Here is a 23,754-nt window from a genome sequence, read left to right on the forward strand (position 1 = left end):
GGGAAGAATCATTAGGTAAAATAAGGGGAGCAGTGTTCATGATGAAAAACACTGTGGTTAAGAGTATTTAATACTCTTGTAGAGGACCTGAGTTCAGTTCCTAGCACCTGCGGTTGTTGGATCACAGCCGCCTGAAACTCCAGCTCCAGGGGATCCAATGCTCTCTTCTGGCCTCTACAGGCAACTTCAGTCGTGTGCAAAATCCTACACACATACAAATACACAGAATTTTAAAAAAGGAAAGTATGGAAAAGCTTAAGGGCCTTAGACTTCAGGGTACAGCTTGATCCTGACCAGGATTGATCCTGCTTTCTGTGAAACCTTAATGTCACAATAGAAAATATAATTAATGGCAGATAAAATAGATGGACAGACAAAAGTATCTTTAAAGGTTATATATAGCTTTGTTTCCTCAGGTTTACATTTTTGTCTTAATAAAGCTGTTACCTTGTTCTTCCCTATTTAAAATAAACAGCCAGCCTGGAAAGAAGCCTTGTCCCTCATGAGCTGGCTTAGTTTTCTCTTGAGTCTTTTATCTTTTATTTAAAGCCTTGTTCACTTGCTTCCTTATTTCAGTTGTAGGGATTTCTTCAAAGTGGGGGGGTGGAGGGGCAAACATAAAGGTGAGTCTCTAAAACCCTTTGAAGGATTTCTGAAACACTTACATGTATAGGAAAATCTGCCTCTCTCTCTTTTTTTTTTTTTCTTACAGATCACAAATACAGAGCTTGGATAGAAATTCCTTTTGGGAAATGCCATTCTCTCTGCAGATCTAAGGCTGCTTGTTTCCCATAATTTCAGGCCATTAAGGAGCTCCCCAGAGGCACACTCCTCTTTTTTTTTTTTTACCTTAACTTCAACTAGCTTAAACAAATGAGCAAGGCTCAGACCATTCATAGCTCTGTTCTGTGCCAGGGTAGGTAGGTGCTTTAGGGATTGGGGATTTTGATAGAGAGCAGGGCCTTGTGGATAGAACCACACAACAAGAAGAATTGGATGTCCCTCTCTAGGAGGGAGAGGAACTACCAATGAGTGACCAGGGAAAAAGCTATAGAAGGAGAGTGTGGACACTAGTGGCATTTTCTTGGTTCAGGTCCAACAGCTCTCCAGCAAGCAGGGAGGGGCTGAAGTAGAAAAGACCTTATGGAAACCACGAGCATGTGAGGGCTGGGGATCTGGCTCAGTGGGTGATGTTTGTGTGGCACAAGTCTGTGGAACAGAGGTTGGTTCCTGGAACTGCTATAATGGAGAGGCAGACCTGGGAGCTACTTATAATCTCAACACTAGGGGAAGAACCCAGCACAAGCAGTCTGGCAAGATTATCTGGAATTGGTGAGCTCCCAGTTCATTGAGAAACCATGCCTTCTTAAATAAAGTGGAGAGTTATAGAAGAAAACACTCAATGCCAGTTTTGAGCCTCTGCAGGGTCATATATGTGCACTCTATCCCCCACCACATGTAAACATATAAATATCACCAAAATAAAATAAAAACAGCATTATTACTTGTTCTATAAATTAAATAAAAATTTAGTGAGTTAAAAATATGAAAGTAATTCAAAGAAGCAAAACCACCTCAAAACTATTAGACACCACAATTTATGGAAATGACTGGTCCACCTGTCTCTGAGTGCCTGTGTTCATCTGACACATCCTCAGCGATAGAGCCAGAAGCAGGTTGTCCTGTGCTTGGGGAACAGGGCCATGGGGCTTGCTGCACTTTCTCCAGAGGTGCTCAGGTTCAGGAGGAGAGCAGTGCATGTGTGACACTGGTGTGGGTACATCATCTCTCTAGATCTGTGATCCTAGTAATTCGCTGTCCGGTTGTTTATGAAAAATAATGTGTTGTATACTCCCTGGCATATTCAATTCAATGTGATTAATGTCAGAGATTGAGAGCAAACAAGTAAAATGCTTGAGGTCACATCTTATGGAAATTTCCAGTGGTGTGTTAAGAGAGTTGACTTGCGATGAACAGCCGCAGTGATGCTTGGGAGAGGCACCTGGGTCTGAATCCTAGACCTCCCATCTAGTGAATAATGATGTGTTTAGTCTAACTTCATGTGTGGTTGTGAGAGCCATGTGCTACTAGGCTACATGCATGGTCAAGACAGGGAACACACACAAAGAATTGTTATCAGGATTGTAAGGATGCCGAGGAATAAGTTTGGTGTGAGGTCCTTTATCTTTGCCGATTTCATTTGATTCCCCCAGTAACTGTTATGGAACTGTTTTCATCCTGTTTATAGACAAGATAGTTAGCTATAGGGAGGCTAACTACCTTGCTCAGGTTCATATTAACTGGTAAATCAGGAAAACTGGGCCTAAATCTAGGTTGACAAGGCAGCAAGGTTCCAGTGCATTCCCACATCTCTGCCTCCTAACAGGAGCACTAAAAGCCTCCTCTGTGCCCTTGTAACAGTTCTAAAAGCCTCCACTGTGCCCCTATATCTGTTCTAAAAGCTACCACTGTATTCCTATAGCAGCTTGCTGCATTTTTCTGCTGAAACTCCCCACATCCTGATTTTTTTTCTTTTCAGCAAGGCTTCTCCCATTCAACCCTCCTTTGGTGTAACCTTGCTAGCTCTAAGGGCACGCCCCTGACTGGGCCTGGGCTTACGGCTGCCTCTCCCCACCCCTTTTCTTTCCCTCAGTTTAAAGAGTTATTAGACATCCCTGATCCACTCTCTTTGCTTTTAGCCCTGTGAGGGGCAAGAAAGGACCAAGATTAGGGCCAAGACTCAGAGTCTCAGAAAGACAGAGAAGGGGTGTTGGGGGAGCAGTGACTCCCCTTCAACCCCTCTTCTTAGGGATTGTTATAAACCAAAGAGAACCTACTGGAAAGATGAAGAACTGCTGGTAAGCCCGAAACTCTGGAGGGAGCTGGGTGAGGGGTTTGCAGCGGTAGCAGCCTAAGGGGGAGGTGAGAGACAGCGAGAACCGAGAGAGTGTCAGAGGTGGAGACAGATGAGGAAGGAAGTGAGCGAGTCAACATTTGAGAAAGAAAAAGAGAGGCAGCTACAGAAAGGAAGAGACAGGAAACAAAGATAAAAGTAAGCAGAGACAAGAGCAGTGTAGAAAGTGAGATAGTGAGACACTGAGAATGTGTGACCCGGATGGCAGGAACCAGAAATGCATTTATTCACAAAATTTCTCTGTGAGCTTTCAAAATGGAGTTGAAGGCAGTAGTGTGCCTTGGGATTTGGTTGCCTTCATCAGTCAGGTTTGGCAAGTTTAAAGTATGAAATCAGGTCCCATTGGAAGCGATTCCTGTGTGGGTCATTTGTTGTTGTTGTTGTCTCCTCTTCAGGAAAATTCCAGTTTTCTTCTTTGCATGCAGTTTTCTGGGACCCTGGGTATCTGCAACTCCTAAGCGTCATCCAAGTAAGAGCCACTGTTTATGGAGTTTGAAGTAGCTCTTGCTACTGTAAGAGGGCGGCACGGTGAGGAGGCAGGGCTGTAGTTGAGTGAAGGCTGGCTATGCTTGCAAGGGTCCTTCACTCCCCCTCCTCGTCCTGCATTGAGGAGATGGTTGGTTGATTCTGTGCTCAGTATTGAGCCTGGAGAGGGAGCCCCCACTGTGAGAGAGCACAGTAGGCAGGAAGGGCAGCTGTGCCTTTTCTAGCGTCTAACATGACGCCACTTTCAGATGGTGAACGGTAAATATTGAGTGAATGCATGGATGTATGGATGGGTAGGTAGATGGATTTTCCCAAAACACTGGGGTCAGGAGGATAAGAAGAAAATATTTGATGTCCTTTGCTGGGTAGGCCAAACTTTCATTGTTGTTGTTGTTGTTGTGTGTTTGTGTGTGAAGTCTAAGAAATCTATTACTAGGTGAGTCTTATCAATGCAGGAGGGGGCATGGCAGTTATAAAAACTCATGTTTGGTGGTGATGATTCCCCAAGAACTGTACTTGTCTGGAGCCCCATTGAGCTGTCTCAGGGCTGACTCGGTAATGTCATTGTATGTTTAGAATTGGTGGTGTTTAAGGAATATTTCTAGCCCACCAGAAGTTTTCCAAACAGGCTTCTGACCCATGCTGTCCAGGACACTGTGCAGCTCTGGCTCTAAATGGAACAAACCCTCAACTTTGCCAGGCAGGAACATTTTCCCATCATAAATTATTACTATAATTCCATGCCTTGTGTCCCTTCAGGAGGAGAAGCTGAAGGTGAATGAATTCTGATCATTGAGGTATCCAGTTAAAGCTATAACTGGCCTATATACTATATACATGGCCTATAAGCTAAGTTGTATAACACTGTATTTTAAGCAGCTGCTTGGTTATTAATATATTAAACGTTAAATTAATTAACATCTTGTAGTGGGTGGCTTGGATGACGTGGTACTGCTTTTGCAGGGTTTCCTGCCAGTCCCAATGGTGGAAGTGAACTGTGTCCCAAGATCAGGATTGGTCAAGATGACTTGCCAGGCAAGTAGCATGTATTGTACAGGCAATGCAAGCTTTCCAAGTGTAATTTATTTGAGGAGGGGATAGAACCCGTCTTACTTCCAACTTTCTTTTTATATTCCCTTTTTGTAGGGTTTGACCTGATTTCTCAGTTCCAGATTGAAAGAGCTGCATCTCGGAGAACGGTCCAGAGGGTGGTGGGCTCCACTACATTGCAAGTGGCTTATAAGTTGGGGAGTGATGTAGACTTCAGGATTCCGACAAGGTAACCTATCAAAAAGATCCTAATAATCTTCCTTTAAATGCATTTATAAATGTTTATAGCAATTCAATGTTACAGGTTTTTTTTTTTCTTTTTCTTTTTATTGTTTGGTATTTCTTGGATTATTTTATTTTAAGATGAAGGGCTTGGGGTACAGCTCACTGGTAGAGCACTTACCTAGTACCCATTAGCCAATGGGTTAAATTGACAGAACTTCAAAAAAGAAAAAGAAAAGAAATGAAAGAAAGCCAAAGGAATGTGTTCCCCTATCAATCATTAGCACCTGAATACCGCTCTTCATGTTAGGTTTATAATTTACTTTCCATTCCAGGAATGAAAACATCACTGAGACTATTATACATCAATTCAGGACATGTTCTTAAGTTTGCTTTCTGTTTTTCTGTAATTTGTCTGGTTTTGACTGAAAGGACCCTCTGTGAAAAGCACCAGGAGTGAGGCATAAATTTAACTAGCAGCCGCAATGTGGTTTGAAGGCTCACAGTGGAGCTGTTCAAGTGTCCTGGTGCTGAAATAAAACCACACATAGTCTTAGGTCCTAGACAACACCAAACAGAAACAAAATGGAAACAATTATAACAGAAACACTAGCAGGGATGTACATACAACTTTTATGTGATTGCTCTCCGTTCCTGGAATTAATCTGTAAATTCTTTATCACTGAGGTTCTTTGGTGTATGTAGGTTGAATGAGTCGTGTCATTCTCTGATCTAGGTTTTGTATCATCAGCATACCTTGTGATCAATATGATTACTATAGGTTTTTGGAGTTTTTATTATTTGTATATGTTCATAGTACAAACTAATGGCTTCACCACAAAATTTTCATACATGTGTATCATGTACTCCTCTGAGGCCCAGCTCCCATTCCCTCTTATTCCTCCTCTTGAGATAGTCCTCATATGCTTTCATGTCATATATGTTTGTTTATTACTATTACATATGAAGTGTTTGAATGCATTGTAAAAATAGAACTAAAGATTCCTTTGGTAGATAAAAAAAATTAGGATTTTGATGGACATTAAGTTGTATAGGAAAATAGTGACTTAACTACAATAATGACAGGATATCCTAGACAATTTGTGCATTAAGTTCAAATGTCTTTCAAGTTAGAAGAATCTGATACAAAACGAAAGAAGGTAGAAATTCACATTTTAAGCAGTATGTGTAATACCAGAATGGTCCATGGTATTTACTGATATTACTCTCAACTACTTTAGAGCATGGTGGCAAAAGGACACTATCCCTGTTGTTTAATGTAGGGGGAAACTGAGTCCTCAAAGTTTAGTTTACTCACACAAGAAGTTAAAGGCTTGGTGCTCGTTGGGTGTGGGGAGGGGGGCTGAAATCCAGGCAGCATGGTTTTGGAGCTGGTGCTCCTAACAACTACTTCACACTGAACCTGGACACTCATTCACACATGGAAAGATCAAAGGTACTGTTCTAGTTTTGTTTCTGCTGTTGTGATAAAGCACTGTGACCAGAAGCCACTGACGGGAGGAAAGCATTTATTTGGCTTCCACTTCTGGACCACAGTCCATCACTGAGGAAAATTAGGACAGGAACTCAAGCAAGAACTCCAAGCAGAAACCATGGAGGAATGCTGCTCCCTGGCTCACAGGTTCACGTGTAGTGAGTTTTCTTATATAGCTCAGGACCACCTGCCCAAGGAATGATGCTGCCTGAGGTGGGCAGGCTTTCCTGTATCAATTAACAAGACAATTCCCCATAGATATTGCCCACAGAATAATCTGATCTGAGTTGAAATTCCCTTCTCAAAGACTCTAGGCTGTATCAAGTCAATAGTTAAAGCTAACTAGGGTAGGTATGACAGTGGTAACTCTGTCTTTATTTATTTGTTCATTTATTTCATTGCCTATATGGCATTTTCTTCTAACAAAATACTAACTGGGTTCCAAAATAAACTTCAAAGTTGTTGTTTCTTTTATAATAAAATAATGACATGACACAAATCCCTGACCTACTTTTCCCTTCCATGACTTGAAGCACAATGTGGGCTGAAATTAACCTCAGTTTAGAGACTGACTGACTTGGGATTGTACAGTTCTCTACATCCTGCTCATCTTTTCTATTGTTTTTCTCTAAGTGCTGAGAGCCTTCGATAAGTAATGTTTGCAGGCTATGGTCATAACTGAAGTCTCACAATCACTAGATTTACTAGGAGATGATGGAGAAAAGAAGGGAACAGCAGGGGTGAGATAAAAAGGGAGGTGGGGCAGAGTGCTGGGTGACGTGCGGTTCTCTTTTTTCTGTTTTCTCTGAGGAAGATTTATTTCTATCCTGTAATTATTTATAGTTTAGCTCACATTTTATTATGAGATTCATACATGTTTCCATACACTATTCTCAATTATTCCCCTCTTCCCCTGCCTTCCCCATGCCTCTTGTTCCCAACCCTAGTTGGTTTGGAGGAAGCGATTTAAGCCTCAGTTTTATCAGTTAAAAATTAGAGCTAGAAAGGAAAACGACACCATAGGGTTTCTATATAGAGGAAATATTAATTACTATAGAGTGCTTGGACACTCTTAGCAGAGAGCTGGAGTGTACCAGAAGAGGAAATTGCATGTAGGAAAAGCCTTCTCCTTAATAAATTCTTTCTTTTTAATTATTTTAAAATTTTTATTGATTTTTGAAGAGAACTTTATATGAATATTGGATTTACATAATTTTCCTCTCCTCCTCTCAGCAACTCATCCTGTGTGTCCTCTGCTCTCTCTCAAATTCCTGACCTCTTATTCTTTCATTGCTATGTAGACAGACAGACAGACAGACAGACACACACACACATACACACACACACACACACACACACACCCTAAATGTATAAATACAACCAGCTGAGTTCATTTAATGTTGCTTGTATATATTTTTAAGGGCTTGCCAATTGATATTAGATAGCCAGTTAGGAGACTCATCCTCGGGAAATATTGGTTCTTCCTCTCTCATAGTCATTAATTGTCTGTACCTTGTTATCTAGCATGAGGCCTTGTGAAATTTACCCTATTCATGTTGGTATGTCAGTTGGTGTTGTCACTATTCTGGTCTTGTTTAGGAAACCATATTGCTGAGATTTCATGGGTGCAACTGTCTTGGTTATGTATAGAAGACACAATCTCTCAGCAGTTATCGTGGTCCTCTGGCTCTTAAAATCTTCACAGCCCCTCTTCTGTGATGTGTGCTGAATCTTCCATGTAGGAGCTGTGTTGTCGATGTATCACTTTGTGTACTCACAGTTAGTTCTTTGCATTTTGACTAATTGTGAATTTCTGTAACGGTCTCTGCTTCAAAAAGAAGCTTCTTGGGTGAGGAAAGAGAGCTACACTTATGTGGATAGAAGGATATGTATTTTGAATGTAGTTAGAAACTACTGGTTTAGGAAAGTGTCAACAGTAAGTTCTCCTATAGGGTCCATGACCTCACCAGCTGCAGATGGTTGGCTAGGTTTACAGTACCAGGCATGAATTCCCTCATATCAAGTAGGCCATAAAGCCAATTAAATGATAGTTGGTTGCCCCCAAGACATAGTGCCATGGTTGTGCTTCTGAAATATTTGCCATGCTGGTCACTGTTGTGGTCTGTAGGCATGACAGCTACAAAGGACTATTGATTGCTTTTCTCCCTTGGCAGCTTGCATAGGACCTTGGAATATGGCAAGAGCTATTCCTCAGTGAAAATGCTTTCAGGTTAGACCCAGTTCAAATGCTCCAGATTCTGTGTCTAAAGTGTGTGTTATCTTCAGCAATAAAGAATTGCTTTCAGATTCTTGGAGGAAACCAAGAGCAGTGGCTACACTTACGTTATTTAGAAAGTCTCTTCATTCCACTGGTCAATGACTTAAAAGGAGGCTTCTCATGCCTAGGACATGACTTTTTGTTAAATAGTCTGTGACTCTTACGGGGATCATTATCACCTACATGGCATAACTTTATTCAGAATATATATATATATATATGTGTGTGTGTGTGTGTGTGTGTGTGTGTGTGTGTGTGTGTTATGTATGTATATTATATGTATTTTTAAACAAAAAGAATACAATGTGATTCTCTATGGCCTTTTCAAGCATCATTAGTTTTATTTAGCCCTTCCCACTGTATTCTCTTTTCATTCTTCTTCCAAGCAATCCCTTCTGTTTCTTGCAGTTCCCCCTTCATATTACCTGTATTATGTTATTTTTCTCTCTCAAGAGATCCTTCCTTCTTACTTTTCTGGTTCCTGTTGTTACTGGAGGTTATATACTCACATGTAGAGATCCAGAGCTGGGAACAACAAAGACGAGAGCATGAGGCATTAGTTTTTTTCTGGGTCTGGGTCCCCTCACAATATTTTCTACTTTCACAACTTACCTGAAAATTTCACTTTTTCTCAAAAAGCTAACAAAAGATCTATCCTATGCCCCAGAGCTGCCACTCCTCAGTATGTGTCTGAAGGACAGGTACTTGCTCATCAGTGCCCATTGTCACTTCACTCACAACAGAAGCTATCATTTGTTTGGGAATTTCCTTCAACTGATGAATGGAAAATGTTGTACAGACACACTATGGAATTTCATTCCTTCTTTTCAAATTACTCATGCAAAAGCTAGATAACAAAGAAGGAAGGGATTGGAATTATTCTCAGGGAACAGAAATGCTTGTTTTTTAATGATACTTTTTGTACTGGAGAATACAGATTCTGAGACAGTGAACAAACATTCATAGGATGTTTCTTCATGGGAGAGAAATATGCCACACAAAGCAATGCTTGACAGTCACAATTTTACTTGTTTATTGTTATAATTACTGAAGAATTAAGAGACACGATTCTGCTTCTTTTTATTATTTATATTTTAGGCATAATAGCTTTCCATTCTTAACTACCATTTACAAACATGTTATGCATGTTTTCTTTTACAACACAGACCTAGGCTGTCTTAGTATTAAGGTAATAAACAAATAATTCAGAGACATTTGAATCTTTTATTTGAACCCATATGGTTCTCCATTTAAGGTAGTTCATGAAGACTGGAATACAATAAATCATTTATAGACATAACTTCTTTTAAATTATGTATGCTGTCAGGTTTGCATATTGATAGGCATAGCATATTTTCAAGAATGGAATCTTGGGTGTTTAAAAATACATTAGATCATCAGTTCTATATATTAGGTTACAGAGACATTTAACAATCTTTGGTATACACAAATATGTATATATTACTCATGAATAATGAGGTAAATTTCATTTTTTTACCCTCTTAACATACTAGTATGCTCTAAAAGTTTATTAACACATTAGTCATAGTTACATTTGTATACATACTCATATGACCTTCATATGTGTGGAGAGAGATACACACACAGTGTATCAGTGCATCTAAGAATGAGGTATTCTATGAGTATTCCAGATGAGTATATCTATAAATGAAGACTTTTGGTTTCTTTTTAAGAGATAATTTTGGAATTAGTATAGTTCCAAAAAATATAAAATTGAAGGAAGTGTGACAAACCAATTGAGAAAAATTATATTTAAAACAAGTATTGGTAGTGATGTGGTGGTTAGTTCTATTTTGGAAAAAAGAGGACTTTACATAGTTCTTTTTGAATTTCTCTTCTGCATTCTAAAGTGTATTTTTAAGTACATGCTAAAAACTTCTGTATACTTTTACAAAAGTGTGTGTGTGTGTGTGTGTGTGTGTATGAGCGTGCAATGTATGTGCATGTGTGCATGCTATTTTTCAATTCACTAAATGTCATACATATGAAATCAACACCCATTGTGATATTTCTTCTTGCCTTCCCTTCCTTCATTCTTCATCAGAAGAGAGCTAAATACAAAACTTTGACCTAAAGGAAGGTTGTTTGGAACTCTGGGTCTTATGCCTAATTATTTTCAATTTTCTTATCAGCAAACACATTTCACTAACACTTAGTTTTCCTACCATTTCTTGTTGAGGAGTTTTCTTATACTTAGAAGAAGTATAATGAAATAACATTGAAATCTTTGAAAGCTGACATTAGCATTTAAAACCCCCAAAGAACTCACTTGAACAGAAGATCTATAGAGAAGAGTAGATAGATAATGTGGATAAGGATTGTCTCAGGGGCACTTCTGGTTTTTAGCTTCCATTTGAAGCACCAAAGAAAGTAGTATTGTAAACCTTAGTTGGTAGACTGAAGAATGATGGGGATGGAGTGGAGAAGGAAGTGTTGGTCATCAATCACTCATTCATTACACATCCCATAACAAACAACCAGCTACTACTTCACTATCATATTTTGAAATCCCTGAAAAGCCTTAGTGTGAAGTAGCCTTTAATGCTACTGTAGAGTAGCATTAAATATACTGTATATATGGTTACTAATTCTCAAAGTGTTTATGTGAGTCTAGAGTACAATTTTTGAGACTAGCCCAGCAATTATAAAAATACCAAATAATTTTAATGTATGTAAAAATTTAAACTGACACCAATTAAATGATTTTTATAAGCTAGTGCAGTCAATTGAGACTTTACCCTCCTTCTCACTTTTGAAGGAACTGTTGCCCCAAACATGAACATTGCAAGAATGTGTTTTTGAGTGGGATGGCATGGCTGAATGGGGCTCTTTGGGTAGAATAAATAATAATATTGTTGAGAACTTTCACTAGCTGAGAGGGAAGGGTTTTTAAAAATGTGTATTTTAAGGTGGAATGTTGATGTGCATGAATGATTGGACTGTGAAGGTCTGTATAAGATGCCATCAAAGAACAAATACTACATAGTTTCACCACACTGTGGCCTTTCTGCAGGACTAGAATTTAAAAATAACATAAACACCAGGAACAGTAAATATGTATAAGCACAGAAAACAAGGTTTATATTTATTATTTTCAAATTTCATGCAGGCGTTTGTATCCCAGTGGACTGCCTGAAGAATATTCCTTTTTAACCACTGTTCGGATGACTGGAGGCACACTCGAAAAGAACTGGAACATTTGGCAGATCCAGGATTCCTCAGGGAAGGAGCAAGTTGGCGTCAGGATAAACGGCCAAACAAAGTCTGTTGCATTTTCTTACAAAGGACTGGACGGAAGTCTCCAGTCAGCAGGCTTTTCAAATGTGCCATCCCTGTTCGACTCCCGATGGCATAAGGTCATGATTGGTGTGGAAAAAACCAGCGCCACTCTTTTCATTGACTGCGTCAGGATGGAATCCCTACCTATAAAGCCAAGAGGCTGGATTGATACTGATGGCTTTACTGTGCTGGGAAAACTTGCAGACAATCCTCGCGTTTCTGTTCCTGTAAGTATAAAATCACAAAGCACCACCACAATTGTAGTTGAAGACAAACCCAGATGGGTAAAGCTCAGCACCCCAGACATCTTGGATCATTGACTATAGTGCATACAATGAATAGTTATTCACTCTGTAAAGTTTATTAAATATGTGACACCACTCATTCAAAAAGCCTTCACTGCCAGTTTTGATGCCATATGGAACACAGACTTTTAGTTAAGCAGATAATCTTAAAGGAGGTTAAGGTCTACTTGGAGTTAAGGTGTTATACACTCACCTGGAGCATCCATGGGGTTTTGGGACAACTTATAGGGAGGCCCACACTAGTGTAGCATATATCACATATATATGTAACCTGATGTGGGTGCTGGGAGTCGAATTCTGGTCCTCAGCCAAAGCAAAATTATATACATATAATGAATCAGAATTTTTCAAATAAGGTTAGAGACAAATCATGGATCCATTTAATCTAGGAGGCCACCATTTTTGGAAGCAATAAATGTTGAAAGGGAAGGCCTTGAATTGGTAAAAGAAGGGAAGACAACATAAAAGACAATTGAGGGAAAATAATTCAAGAATAACTAGGATGCATTCAAAAGTCTAGAGTCTAGTTGATTTGAGTAATATGTACGCAAGTAAATCGCATGTTTGTGGGATGTGGGTGAAGGCTAGTAAATGCAGATGGTAAGATGTAAAGTTGGGAAGTCATATGGTGTTTGAGAAACAAGAATGAAAATTTTATAGGTGGTGTTATATGTATTCATTTAGAGCTAGGCTTTGTGTGGTAGTATAGAAGAAAATAATTTTAAAAATGATTTTTTATTTTTAGTATGTGTCTGTGCACATGAGTACAGTGTCCTTGGATATCAGAGAGGGCATTGGATTCCCTGTTGCTAGACATGATTACATATGATTGTGAGTAACCTGATGTGGGTGCTGGGAGTCAAATTCTGGCCTCAGCCAAAGCAGTACAGGTTTTTAACCACGGAACCATTGCTATTATTGGAAGTAAAGAATTCTAAAGCTCTGTTCATCATTTTACTGTATAAATCCATTGTTATAAAAGTAAAAAAGGGACATTACGGTTTTATCAACTAGTACCTTCTAGCTCTATCATTTGAACACCGAGTAGCAATTCTTTAGGAATATTTTGTAGCATTTTGACAGTAATTTAAAAATACAACCTTAGAGGACAAGGGTCCTTTGGGGAAGCAGAAGAGGAGAAAATTCAACATAGATTAAACTGTTGATGTGAACCTGTCTCTTCTACTGTACAGAACTACTATATTCCAGTCACAAAGTCCGTGTCCCAAAGGGTGGCAAGGGTGACAGCAGTTTTGAATTGTTTCTGTGCACTTCTCTGGGAAAAAGAGGTTATCGGGGATCTCTGTAATGGAACTGTTCAAGCAACTTGTTTTTATAGGAAGAGTTGTGATTAGTGTGAAAGTTGGTGTGAAATTTCTATATTCTGTGATAGACAGGAAGCAATTTGTAGCTGCCACATTACTGCTCTGGCTTGAAGACTCTTGAAAAAGTATTGCTTTGTCTAATGAGTCATCACACTTCAAGAGGCTGGGTTAGAAAGCTGATGTGGCCACTGTTGTGAAATGCTCAAATTCTGTGCAGCAGGAATTTTGAAAGGACCCTAGAGTGTTTTCCAGATCACAGAGCCTCTGTCAGTGCCATTTCTGGACACAGGCAAGGGAGTGAAGGTCTTAACACCTCAAGGTGCTGAGTGTCAATTGTTTAAAAATGGATTTGTTGACCTTAAAAACACTCCAAGATCTTATAATTCTGCTTTCTTCTATTAAAGATTCACTGGCAAAGTCTCTATATTATTTTATTATACTATATATGCCTTAGTCAGTTGTAGATTTTCCGATAAATCTAGTCTCACACCACATTGCAGAGAAGTGTATGTTGTTATTTTCTGTTTTCTTCTCCACATGTAGGAATGTTACTAATAATCTAGTATCTGGTTCTGCACAGTGCTTCTGGTATAGTAAGGAGCTTTTCTAAGATTATGCTGTCATCAGTGCTAAAGGGATTTGGTATAGACACACACAAGTTTTTCCTTTCAGAATGAATTGTACACCTTTGACCTCTTCTGAAAACAAAAGAGAGGTGATCCTAAATCCCCACTAAAGATCAATATTGGGTGGTGGTGGTGATGGTGATGGTAGTGGTGATGGTGATGGTGGTATGGTAACATTGATAATTAGATGAAAACTATAGGCCAAAAACTCCTACCTCCATTAAGGACATCAAAAGGATCCAACTCTTAACTCTTCCCTAAAGTGGTCTTCTTTGTCTTCCTCCAGTTCCTCATCTGCTTCTTTCTCAGCTGACTGTTCCTCATCATTTTCTCCTCCTCCTTAGGAGAAAAGCATAAAAGAGAAGTCCATTCATCCTTCAAAATATCATCTTAGTGTCTTTAAAATAACAATTAGCGTTTCTTCAAACTCTTCAAAATCCTGGTTTTCTAATTTCCTGATCTTTAGAACAATTGTAAGATAACCTATACAGATAGGGCCATTTCTACTTACTCAGTTAAATGAACCATCTCAAGTACGTTTACTGGCTTGTAAGAAACAGAATTAGTTATTAAATTTTTAATTTACTTTATTTTCTTTAATTTCAACCAACTTTCTTTGGGGGGGGGAGTACATTTTATGGGTGTTGTGGGTTACTTGGAAGGCAGAGGCAAGTGGATCGCTATGGGTTTGAGATCAGCCTTATCTGCATAGCGAGTTCCAGGCCATCCACCCTGTAAGACTCTGTCTCCCCCCCCCCACACACAAAAAAAAAAAAAGGAAAGGAAAGGAAGGAAGACACAAAAATGTGTCCTTAAACATTAATCCTGTCTTTTTATTCATCTAGTAAAGTTTCATTGAGTGCTTATGTGTTAGGTGTACAGAGTCAAGGAAGTCAAAGATGTTGCCTCTGCCAGGCTATGGAGTATGAGGTAGCTGTGTAAGCAAGCAATGACATGAAACATGAACAGCACTATGGTATTGAAATGTGCCATGCAAGTAATTGGTCAAGCACCTCTGTCAGCATAGAAGGGTTAGGAAGGAAGTTCAGTGGGCCTTCCTAAAGGAGACAGTGTCTGAGAGGAATCGTGGCGACGAGAAGCACCGGCATTTGAGAGAGATGGATTCTCATGAGGAAATTCATATATAGAAACTCACACCTTTCCAAACTGCTAAAGACTCTTTGTACTATCGCTCATGGTTTAAAACTAAAGCATTTAAGCATAAGTCTACCAAGTCCAATTGCCCATGTATTGCCCTAGACCCCTGTTTTCACCTCGTAGTCTGCCATCTTAGGCTTTTCATCAATTTGTATAAAATCTGAAGTTACTGGGAATTACTGAAGACCACCGCCAACTAGATGTTTCCTTTAAGGTGTTGAAGGGTGATGGCTAGCGATATGCATATGTCTTGAGAGGCAGAAAACCCATACTAATGGGTCATCTGTCTCTCAGTTTGGAGATTGCAAACATTCAGTGTCACTTTGTAAGAATTTTAAAGTTAAAAAATAACACGAAATAGTTTGAAACCAGAAAGGCATGCACATGTTTTGGTATTTTCTGAATATGATTGGGTTGTTTCTAATCTTCAACACTTTCTGTTGGTTGAATATTTGTTTCAGGGTCAATACTTGCATTTCTTTAGTAAATAAAAAAAAGCAAAATATCCTTTCCACAGGCATTATCAGCTGTCAAAGGTAGGTGTAAGAACTGCATAATAAAAATGAAATCTTGGCATTTGATGGATCACTAATGCTAAAAGACTTACTTATATTGTAGCTGTTTGTGACTTTCCCCATCCGTCCTATCTCGTGTCCCTTCTTTCTTTCTAAATTGGAAAAAGAAAACAATTCCAGGAAGCTTTCATGAACACTCATGCAGACTACAATTCAAACACCATCTCATCATTTATAGTTATTTAGTGGGCTCAGAGCACTTTATATTTTTCCCTATGCATATCTGTAAGTTTGTTATTTTTGATTTGAAAGCAATAAATTCCTCATCTCCTATTCTCCCCTGTGCCTGTATTTTAGGATGGTGCCATTTATCCCACTGCAAAGCTTGGTTTCCTGGCAGCTTACCAAGAAAACATGTTATTTTATGACAGGTTCTTTATTGTTTGTTGCCAACAGGATTGCCTAGGGGAGTTATGTGGTACAGCTCTATTAGAAAACAACGTTAGCCCTTCTCCCTTTTCAGGGGTGTATTCATTGGGAGTTTGCTCTTGTTTGAAGCAGAATAAAAGTTTATGTGGATTTCCCCATATATAACTCAAATCATTCTTCTCTTTACCTGTGCATATCCCAATAAATCAACGTAGAACATGACAGATTTGATGCTATGTGGAGTGTGTCTCTGATGCCTTGCTATAATTTTTTTCCCTTCAGATTCAGAGAAAAATGCCAGAGTTGGCAAAATGGTTGAGGGCAGAGCTATCTCTCTTCTGCTTCTTTACTCTGTAACATTGGATCACACTACCTACAAATGTGAAAACAATGCAAGTCTCATGAACAATAACCTGGGAAAATACGTTTTGATGTCATGATCAGCATTTCTGGCATTTGAGAAATGCTGTAGGAAGTTATGGCTTTTGTGATTTAAGCAATGTACAATCTTTGTGTTCTGTTATTGATATTCAACAACTATTTTTAAAGTACTAAGCTGCAGGCATACTTTAGGTGACTAAGAAACACAAAAGTTAATGCCTAAATGGAGCTTACATTCTGGGGAGAGTCACAAGAAGGAACTGAGTAGTTCATAGTATACCAGGATATCATAAATGTTGTTGGGGAAAAGAAAATGGCAAGTTGAAGTGGGACCCATTCAGAAGCAAACATTTTGAGATAGCTTGAAGGATCTGAGGTAATATCCTGCAGATATCTTAGAGAGGAAGATTCAGGGAAGAGAGAACATGAGTGACAAGGGACAAGTACTGGTGTTACCTGATATTTGAGCATCACTTGCAAAGCAGGGTGACTAGAAGAGGAAATGAGAAATAGCCAATGGGGTCGCAGAGGCCACAACATAAACAACATCTGAGATAGGATTCTGAGCAGGCAGTTAACTGTGAGCTTTTGGAGTTTAAGAGGCGGGATCAGATGGGAACTGAACTCAGGGAGTTGGGAACATTTATGTATCATGAAAGCCATAAAGTCAAGCCATAAGTGTAATGCTGAAGACTTACTTCTGGGGTAGCCAGGATTATTGCCACAATGAGGAAGGTTTAATGAAAGAAAAGCAGCTGCCATAAGGAGTGAAATGGATTGTTGTGCCCCGAAAATTGAGGAAAAAGACTGATTCAAAGCAAACGACACAAGAATTGTTTCAAGTACTGGGTAGGTCACGCGTGATGAAGACTGAGAGTGGGCTGTTGGTTTTAGAGGCAAGTGAGAGTGATTGGATGAGAGATCCACTGGCCTGGTGGGAATGGAAATTAAGTTGGAAAGGACTCAAGAGAAAAGGAGGAGACGCGTTGGAGACTGAGTGTAGACGGTTTTAAGTTTTGTAGAAGGTGGTGTAGGAGACAGAACAGCAGCTGGACAGGTTGTGGAAGGGGTGAGGGAATCATTTTCACTTTGCAGATATCTTAGGATGTCATAGCTCAGTATATGGGACTTCTTGGAGCCTACTATAATAGCTTCCTGCCTAAAGCATCAGACACACATGATCAACCTATTCTTCATGAAATGCCCTTCTAAATCCACCCACTTCTTACTATATTTATCCATTGAAGAAAAATCTTTGACTATAACACCCCAAATATTGAAATCCCTTAGCTTAGAATTCACAGTATGGAAAGTCCTACTGTGTGCTCTGCCCCAGCCAATGAGGGTGCTCCTCTGTAGACTTTGTCCTACCCTGGGGCTTCGTTCTCTCTTGGAAACCCTAGCTTTATCCTCTCATTTCTACGTGTGAGAATCTCAATTGTTGTTCAGAACCATTCACATATTACATGATGGCTTTAGGTAGAAAAACATCTTACCATTTCAAATGCTTTAGTGGTTATTGCAAAAAATATTTTAAACACATATATGGCTTTAAATAATATTTTTTGTGTCCTCCATGATATTTACATCCAAGCACACAATTTAATAAATAAAGATATTCTCAGTGTGCTAACTCCATGTTGGCTGGTGACCGAGTTCTCTTTTTACCATTCTGATTCAGCCTTTGGTATAATCTGCCCATATTTAATTATATTTCCAGCACTCTGTGTGAACCACATGACTCATTTTACACAGAGTTGGGGAAACTCTTGATTCTGAAGTAGTTCAGAGCTTCCTGCTCAGTTCCTAGGAAGTGTCAGCAGGAGAGATTTCTTGGTGATGGAAGAAGGCCACAAATCAGCAAAAAGCAGCAAATCAGGATAAGATCTGAACCCTCAGCATTTAAAAAATATGTTTTGTTCTTGACTGGACAGCTTAATGAAGGTTCTATCTTGTTAGCAAAAATTAGCTTAGCTAACTGTAAAACTAATTCTGTTTATAAAAGTCAAAATTTGTATCATTCTCAGTAATCTGGAGTTGAGTTCAAATATTTAATCTTTCTCAACATCCTAGCAAATAAGTGGTGGTGGTTGTAACCCCATAGTAAAGACTAGAGTGTTGGCATCTCAGCCCCAACACCAGTGTTATTAGCTGAGCAATGCGCTAGTTTCAGAAATGAAATTATCTCAAGGTTTTTATAGAGATGGAATATTTGGATAATGCCAAATCTGGACAGGTGTAAGAACTTCCCAGTCACATCATCCCATTTTCTTTGAGAGAAGGAGAAACATTTCCTGTTGAAAACGATGATGTTTCCTAAGGTACATTATGTTCTTCTTAATAGATTTTTAGAAGGTTTTGTTCCTCTAGTCACATTTTTTTTTCTCATCTTCTAGACTAGGAACTGTTTGTGGAGAGGAGACTATCTGGTTTTCATAGACCATTCCCTCAGTGCTTGGTTTATCCTGGGATTTAAGAAATGTTGACTGAAAGCCTAAATTAAAATATTTGTCACATATATTTTTGTCAGTGAGGATTCAAAGAGCAAAAGGATCCAGGTATGAAAATGAGAAATCAGCACTTTAGCTGTATAATGAAAGCGGCTTTCACAAAAGCGCTCTGCCAATCTTCCTTCAAAATAATTAGCATGCAAATCCAAGTTCATATTGCATGCCAAAAAATGGTTGTTGTAAAGCTGATTATTAGTGTGTAGGAGGTGTTTATGTGAATACACAGATGTGTTCAGAAACCCTTGATCACTTCGAACAGCCCAGCTTGTATTCATAGATGAAATACATTCCATTTCCCCATTTTTTTTGTGCCACAATTGCATTTTCTGCATATTTAAGCAGGTGCACCAATTTATTCAGAGAGTATTACAATTTTGGGATGACAGCTTAAAGAATTACTTCACATTTGTAATAAGTAACTTTGACAAACTATCTAAACAAAGGATTTAGTTTCCCTGGATAGCCATACAATTAATGTTTATCAGGGTGATCACTTTTCAAAACTAAAATTTCATGTACCTACAATGCCTACCTAGTTTATATTTACATAAGACTTAGTGAATAAAATTGGGTGGAGTAGTCTTTTATTTTGAGGATTGGGGATGAGAAATATATCTTTTCATATTCTGGTTAAATGTTTGTGTAGTCTGTTGGGGGAAAAGAATGATAGTTCTCTTTTCCATGTGTTATTTTGGCATGCATATGAATATACAATTGCATATAGATACAGCTGTTGATTTTTAGAGTATGTTTCTGGGAGGGTTTCTATAATAAGCACACAAAATGGAGAAAGTTTGGAATCTATATGAAAGTTTCTTAGTTCAGCTCTGGAGGTTCTAGGAGATGGTAGAAATGAGCGTATATAGTTCTAAGTTTTAGTTCTTGCTTCTATCCCTAATACAGATGCTCAGTTGACACATACATTGGCTACCTGTTTCAAAAATATGATACATTATGGAGATAGTATGCATTATTCAGAAATATCGGGAGGTGTAGTAGAAAAATTATTAATTTAATGTTCAGAAAATTTAGAAATCCTATGCCTCTCCTAGCCCCAAGAACAGCTACAAATGAGTTGACTTCTTTGTCCTACTTTGTGCCCAGCCTTAAGTGACATGCATTCCACTGTCACTAAAGAAAAATTGACTCCAGCTCTACTTTTAATCTCCTTTTTAAAACTTCTACTGCAATTTAAAGTAAAACGCAAATGCTTTTTTCCCCAGTCAACAAGGCTAGTCTGATAAAGGTAGTGTTGGGCTGAAGCGGTTTCTTTAACTCTAACAGGCTGTGCAGCTTGGCAAATCTTTTTTGAGGAATGTCTTCATTCTACTGTTCAGTCAGCACAACATGGTGCTCATGCAATTTGTAGATAATTTTCTATCTTAAAGTGTGTCCTGCTGGCTGCTCAGGGTTTTTATTTCACTGGACTCTTATTTTTCTCCACCTCTTTAGAAGAGGGATGCTTACCCTCAGCTTGTCTCTCTCCCTACCTTTCTTGGAAAGGAAGGACTTCCCTTTGCTTTGTCTCAGGTTCCTGTTTGACCCACTTTCTACATCCAGATCCAGCTCTGGGTGTGTCTGCAGCAGTTGGGAAAATGTATCCTGTATCTTTCTAGAGCTGGGGTTCTAAAAGCCATTTGGCAGGTTGGAAAGAATGGGAATCATGACGGGCTGAAAAGGAAGCATGATGTTTAGATTGGAGCCTGATTACTTAACCTAGGGCCAGTAGAGTTTACTGACCAGGAAGGAAAGAAAGAACTGACTTCAACTGCACAGCAAGGAACCTGCCTTCCCACAAGATGAGCCAGCTCACCCTTCAGCTTCTGGTGGGATTTGCAGGTTTTCTTGCCTTGTCATTTAAGGCCTTCTTCAGATTCAGACCTGGCAACTCTTGGCTTCCTCTATGTCTTCCTTGTTTTAATCTTCCTCCCCTAACAGCCTACTGAGAGTAAAAGAAGTTGTTGGGACTAGATTTCGAGTCTTTAGAAGTTTATCTCTCTTCAAACAATGAATAATAGTATACAGAGTTAAAATATTTTGAACACTCCTCCACCATCACCAAGTTCTAGATTTCTCCATGACTCCATGGAGGATGTTTTCTTCAGGACTCAATTTTCCTTCTTCTCTCTGTCCTCACTGTAGTCACCTTCTGCTGTCTCTGTCTCTCATCTCCCAGGTGAAGTTTTAGAGTGTGTTTCCTGTGGAGGTGGTAGTCCTGGTTTTTAGGGCATGCTTTGGGTACTTCCTTGTTCTCTGTGAACCCCATTTTAGTAGCATCGACTTCTGGAGGTTGTGCCGAGAACAGAAATGGGAAGTCAGTGCCAACGGTCTGCTTCCAGTTTAGGGCCACGCTGGAGTGAGTCAAAGCTAAGGACGTCTCTTGCCCGTGAGCAGAGGAATTTGGAAAGGCTTCCAGATGTCTCCACAAGAAACTGTGCCCAAGGAAAAGCAAGAGCTGTGTATGCTTCACTGAGCTTAGAAGTTCAGATGGCCGCTGTTCTGCTGAGGATTATAGATCATGTTAACAACAACAACAACAACAACAACAACAACAACAAAACACTCCTCTTTGACCTGCTCTCTGCTGTCTCCCACCAGTTTGAACTCCAGTGGATGCTGATCCATTGTGACCCACTGAGACCTAGGAGAGAAACCTGCCATGAGCTGCCCATCAGAAGCACAGTGAGTCCTTGAATCACCTGCAAAAGCCACTTCCTCCCATCTCCCTCTCTCCTCATCAGCACCAGTCTCTCTTTGTCCCTCCTCCTCCCCCTCCTCCTCCTCCTCCTCCTCCTCCTCCTCCTCCTCCTCCTCCTCCTCCTCCTCCACCTCTCTCTTTCCCTAGAGTCTGCCTGGCTGAACTGACTAGCTTGGAATTAAAGAAACACGGGTCCTTCTTGCAACCTGGCTATATAAACGATCACCGGGCAGGCTGGTGTCGGTGTCTGATCCATTTGGCAGCTCAGAATCTCCAGAGGCACTGGAGGTCTCCTCCTCTGTAGGGCACAGACCCTTAGCAGGCTCCTGGCCCAGCCAGAGACTTTGCTGAGGAGGTTGGGGTTGGGGAAGGCTGTGCAGTCAGGTCTTGGTGCAGCAGTTGCCAGGAAAGGGTTAAAGGGGACTGCTGTCATTCTATCCCTCCTCCCAGGCCTGTTAGCTCTCCTCCAATCCCCAGGACCCTCTCCAGGGCCATTCATAAACAGAAGGAACCTAGGTCCCCCTGGCCAGGCACCTTTGCAACTACTGCTCTGGGTGCATTTGGAGGTCTGAATGCCATTTTATGCACTCAGCTGGGTCTAGACTTCCAGAGGGCAACAGGCTGCAGAGCCTAGCCAGAGGATTGGTAGAGAGCAACAGGGATGGCCTGGACTGTCTGGGGCCCTGGGGCCCTTGGACTGCTGCTGTCAGGACTCTGCTTATGTACTGCTCAAGTAAGTGGTGTATGAGTTTGCTGGGGCACCTTGTCACTCTCTCTCCATCTTTTTATCGACAGCCCCGCCAGACCACCGATGAGGTAAGCTGGGGACCAAAAAAATGTAATTTACTGCATTTTCCAAGTGGATAACAGGAAAGGTAGCTGGTAGTGAAGTGGTCCTGGTGAGAAGGCACAGAGAACCCTCAGGGCTCTCAGGCTAGCTGCCCTGCAGCCTGGAGCACCTCCAGCTCGTAGCATCTGAGTCTGAGATTACCCATGGATATGGGAAAAGGGTTCATTCCTCCCACTCGGACACCAACGCCAAAGGCACAGTGCTGGAGGTGATGGATGATTCCACAGGGCTTCTGTGTGAGCCTGCGTCTGTTTTGTCCGTTCTGTTGTTTTTGCTCACTCACCCTGCCCCTCAACCCAGGTCCTACCCAAGGGCTGGTCTTGATGGTTAACAATGGCAGAAATTCAGGCAAACTTTCTCCAGCCGCTGTAGGGGAACCACTAAACTGGGAGACCCTGCTAGCAGTGCAGGATTGAAGCCTGGAAGTTGTGGATCCCCTCAGAATTCTAGCAGCTTCTCTGCAGTCTTTCCCCCATGCCGCCCCTGGCAAGGGAGAGTGCTCGTCAGGCTGGGAGGCCAGGGGAGGTTTGAGGTTTCACTTACAGAGACCCCATTGTAACCTGTCTGGTCTTGGAGTTTAGGAAAACAAAGTCTTCCTTCATGAAAGCAGCCTTCTCTCTTCCCCTCCCCACTTCCCCTCTCACCATCCCTCACTCTAGAAGCGGAGGGAGGGAGGGAGGAAGGGAGAGAGAGAGGGAGAGAGAGAGAGAGAGAGAGAGAGAGAGAGAGAGAGAGAGAGAGATCCCTAAAGCAACAAGTTCACACTGTTTCAGGCACCCCTGTTGTTCCCTGTAGACCCATCGGAAACAGTTCTCTCCAAGTGACACACAGGGCTCACACACCAAGGATCTGTCTGAAATTTGTGTAGCTTTTGAAGCAAGGTGCAGAGACTTTCTGTCAGAGAGTGTCATGTAAATTGAGGTCAGGCTCCGGAATTCAGGGCTCTTCTGCCCCATCCCTCCCAAACCTAAAAAATGCCCCCCACTCCCCCCTTACCCACTACCCCCACATGCAGCCTTCTCCCAGTCTATTGGACAAAGAAAGGTTTGCAGTGGTAAAGTAACGATTTGTCCTGGGGCTGCTCCAGTCTCTCCTGCTCCATCTGAGACAAAAGACTGGTCTGCATGGAGGTATCAGTGTCCCCCATAGTCATCTCTTAATTGCTTTTTGGGGAAAGTAGACACTAGATACCCCTTTCTTTGCAATTCCCTT

The 23,754-nt window shown here is 40.5% G+C and overlaps 1 protein-coding gene across 2 annotated transcripts in view; it reads left to right on the forward strand.

Annotated features, from left to right (window-relative positions):
• Positions 1-23,754, forward strand: part of Col9a1 (collagen type IX alpha 1 chain) — a 160,452-nt gene that overhangs the window by 72,213 nt on the left and 64,485 nt on the right. The window contains exons 2-7 of one of the 2 annotated variants that reach the window (XM_036168501.1): positions 3,310-3,383; positions 4,364-4,435; positions 4,547-4,679; positions 11,576-11,972; positions 21,593-21,676; positions 22,488-22,508. In XM_036168501.1, coding sequence (XP_036024394.1) covers positions 3,310-3,383; positions 4,364-4,435; positions 4,547-4,679; positions 11,576-11,972; positions 21,593-21,676; positions 22,488-22,508 — 781 coding nt within the window. Of the gene's footprint in view, positions 1-3,309; positions 3,384-4,363; positions 4,436-4,546; positions 4,680-11,575; positions 11,973-21,592; positions 21,677-22,183; positions 22,426-22,487; positions 22,509-23,754 lie in introns of those variants that run through there. The other variant, XM_036168502.1, reaches the window with a different exon arrangement.

Source organism: Onychomys torridus, chromosome 18 (assembly GCF_903995425.1).
Source record: "Onychomys torridus chromosome 18, mOncTor1.1, whole genome shotgun sequence".
Classification (NCBI taxonomy): domain Eukaryota; kingdom Metazoa; phylum Chordata; class Mammalia; order Rodentia; family Cricetidae; genus Onychomys; species Onychomys torridus.